This window comes from Chiloscyllium plagiosum, chromosome 27, assembly GCF_004010195.1.
Source record: "Chiloscyllium plagiosum isolate BGI_BamShark_2017 chromosome 27, ASM401019v2, whole genome shotgun sequence".
Classification (NCBI taxonomy): Eukaryota; Metazoa; Chordata; class Chondrichthyes; order Orectolobiformes; family Hemiscylliidae; genus Chiloscyllium; species Chiloscyllium plagiosum.
This window is the reverse complement of record NC_057736.1, coordinates 8528745-8532504: the sequence shown is the minus strand read 5'-3', so window position 1 is coordinate 8532504 and position 3760 is coordinate 8528745. Positions and strand designations below refer to the sequence as shown.

Here is a 3760-nt window from a genome sequence, read left to right as displayed (position 1 = left end):
GGTACGTGTGTGGAATGAGCTGCCAGAGGATGTGGTGGAGGCTGGTACAATTGCAACATTTAAGAGGCATTTGGATGGGTATATGAATAGGAAGAGTTTGGAGGGATATGGGCCGGGTGCTGGCAGGTGGGACTAGATTGGATTGGGATATCTGGTCGGGTTGGATCGAAGGGTCTGTTTCCATGCTGTACATCTCTATGACTCTATTTATAATGCCCCTATCTCCCTGAACAAGGCATACTTTGACCCACTTTTCGCGTCACTGAATCAGTTTCCACGGCAACTATCCACTAATAGTGTTTCTTCTGTCACCAGCTCCAGTTTCCACCTTAATGCATTGAGAACCTTTTAAAGTTTGTGTTCTTGTATCTGTGAATATTGCAGTGGCATACACGTAATGTTCCTGGACTAATGCTCTGGACTAATTGTACAGCACAGAAATAGACTCTTCCATCCATACTGAACATAATCCCAAGCTAAACTAGTCCCATCTACCTGCACCTGGTCCATATTCCTCCAAACCTTTCCTATTCATGTAGTTATCTAAGTGTAGTTTAAATGTTGTAAATGTGCCCTCACACACCATTTCCTCAGGGAATTCATTTCATACACAATCCACAAGTTTTTAAACAAAAAAATGCCCCTCGAGTCTTTTTTTTAAATCTCTCTCCTCTCATTTAAAAATTTGCCCCCTACTCTTGTGTTGCAGATGCCTGTGTACTTTGTAAATAGTTACCTCATTTCTCATGATTTTTTTTAGAAAGTACTTAATGTTGAATCATCTTTTTGGACCCTTGTTTTGTAACTGTATTTGAACCCTTGCCAGCAACATAATCTCTTTATTTGTTCTTATGTTTTTGCATGTTTGCATTACAACCGCTTGAACTTGCATGTCCCCAATGCAGCTGGTGGAATTTCATTTTGTTTAACAAAATAACATGAAATGAAAAGCTCTTTTGATGGTTACCATAATAATGGAAGAAATCGCGGATAGTGCAATCCAGCAGGGCTTTCTCAGCCATAACCTTCTTACCTATGATCATTTTGAGTTCTGCCAGAGCTACTCAGCTCTTGATCTCACTAATGCCTTGGACAAAAGAGCTGACCTCCAGAAGTGAAGTAAGAGTGATAGCCCTTAACAAAAAGGCAGAATTTGACTGTGCATAATATAAAGACATCATAGCAAACCTGAACTCAGTCGGAATTGGGGAAATTGGTCCACTGATTGAAGTCATACCGAGCCCAAAGAAAGACTGTTGTGGTTGTTGGAGGTCAATCATCTCAGTCACTGGTATCACTGCAGGAATTCCTCAGGGTCATGACCTAGGCCCACCAATCTGCAGCTGCTTCGTTAGCGACTTTCTGTCTGATTAAATTCAGACGCTGGAATCTTCACTGATGATTACCAATAGTGACATTGAATGGTCACCTAATTTGTGACTCTTCACGTACTGAAGCATTCTATGCTAAAATGAAGCAAGACCTTGCAACTTCCAGGCTTGGACTAACTTGTGGCAAGTAATATTCACACCCACAGTGCCAACCTGATTCTGTGATAACCAAACAGCTGTAACAAGATATAGAAAAAAACTGATCAGATCTCTACCAGCTGTGGAGTGGCTTCTCTGTTCTCTGATTGAAAGCTCACTTTAAACCTGAAGAAAGCCTGTTTTTTTTTAAATTTGGGATGTGGATTGTCATTTATTGCCCATCCCTGATTGCCACTTGAACTGACTGGTTTGCTAGGACCGTTCCATAGGGCATTTAAGAGTCAACCACATTGCTGTAGATTTGGAGTCTCTTGTAGGCCAGACTATTAGTGGTGCAAACAGGTTTTCACAATCATCAACAGTAGTTCCATCATTAGTGTAGCTTTTAATTTCAAATTTTCATTGATTGAAATTCCACTATCTGTTATGGTGAATTTCAAACTCCTATACCCAAAGGAATTAGATCTCTGGATTACTCATCCTGTGACAATTCCACTTTGCCACCACCACCACCACCTTTTTACATTGCTCCCTCTTTCTGTGGTTGCTTTCAGTTGTGCTTTATTTTTATTGGTAAGTAAGAGACCTTTTCTAAGTTAACTATTTATTTCACCCTCATGTGCTTGTCTAGCTCCCTTTTAAAATAAATTGACTAATGGAACAATCTATCTTAGTATACTATGTATAAACAAATATTTTGTTCTAAATAGCAATGAGCAGTCTTTTTAATATACTTAACCACATAAATGCTGTTTTAAGAAATGTATATCCTGTAGTTTTATTTCAATAATTTACTAAACATTTTTACGTACTAAAGACATCGATGAATATGTAGTGAACTGTTGGATGTGTATTCATTACTTAAATTATCAATTCATTTTGAAACTTGGGCAATTGAATTTTAGACTTTCTACTTCAAAGTGTAATTTTTTACAGGAACCTGGAGAACAGAAACAGTGGACAATATGAATCGTTTTAGTAAAGTTCCAAATAACCTGCCCCTTCTGTGTGCTGCTACCTTGGGTGTCAACACATGTACTGCCTATAGAATGTTGTATGACTTTGCGACATTGAAGCCTGGTATGTATTCCTATTCAATTCAAAATAATCAATATATTTTGAGAATTGAACTTAATTTTGCAATTCCAGCATGTAGATAGTCATATAGCATAGATCCAGACCCTTTTGTCCAACTCATCCATGCTGACTGGTTATCCTAACCTGAAGTAGTCCTCTTTCTCTACGTTTGACCCATATCCCTTTAAACCTTCCCTAAACTTGCACCTATTCAAATGTCTTTCAAATGTTGTAATTGTACCCACCTCCACTGGTTCCTCTGCCAGTTCATTCCATACATGAAAAAGTTGCCCTGCAGGTCACTTTTAAATCTTTCCCCTTTCACCTTCAACCTATACTCGCTAGTTCTGGACTCCCCTACCTTTGGAAAAAGACCTTGGCTATTCACCTTATCTATTCCCCTTGTGACTCTATAAGGTCACCACTCTGCTTCCAATGCTCCATAAAAACAAGTCCCATCCTGTACAGCTTCTCTTTATAACTCAGACCCTCCAATCCCTTCAACATCCTCGTAAATTTCTTCTGTATCCTTTCCAGTTTAACAACATCCTGTCTATAGCAGGGCTACTCAGAATTGTGTGCAGTATTCTAAAAGCCGCCTCAACAATGTTGTACAGCTGCAGCATGATAACACAGCTCCAAAGCTCAATATTTTAACCAATAAAGACAAGCATGCCCATGCTGCCTTCACCACCCCGTCGATCTGCGATACCACTTTCAAGGAACTATGAACATGCACCCCTAGGTCCCCTCTTCAGCAGCACTCCCCAGGGCCCTACTATTAATTGTGTGAATTCTAGGAGAAAGTGAGGACTGCAGATGCTGGAGATCAGAGCTTAAAAATGTGTTGCTGGAAAAGCGCAGCAGGTCAGGCAGCATCAAAGGAGCAGGAACGCTGATAGGGGAGGGGAGGGAAATATATCTTGGGCGGTGGGGTGTGTTTGGAGGTGGCGGAATTGACGAAGGATGATACGATGTATCTGGAGGTTGGTGGGGTGGTAGGTGAGGACCAGTGGGGTTCTGTCTTGGTGGCATAAGCCCTTCTTCAGGAATGAGGAGGGTAGCATAAGCCCTTCTTCAGGAATGAGGAGGGTGTGCCAAGCAGGCTAAGATAAAAGGTAGGGAGGAGGGACTTGGGGGAGGGGCGTTGGGAGTACGATAGGTGGAAGGAGGTTAAGGTGAGGGTGATAGGC

The 3760-nt window shown here is 41.0% G+C and overlaps 1 protein-coding gene across 1 annotated transcript in view; it reads left to right on the top strand.

The window, feature by feature from the left end:
• The window catches only part of mecr (mitochondrial trans-2-enoyl-CoA reductase), a 72258-nt gene that overhangs the window by 26864 nt on the left and 41634 nt on the right, over window positions 1-3760 (top strand). The window contains exon 4 of the mRNA XM_043717333.1: window positions 2427-2570. Coding sequence (XP_043573268.1) covers window positions 2427-2570 — 144 coding nt within the window. The remainder of the gene's footprint in view (window positions 1-2426; window positions 2571-3760) is intronic.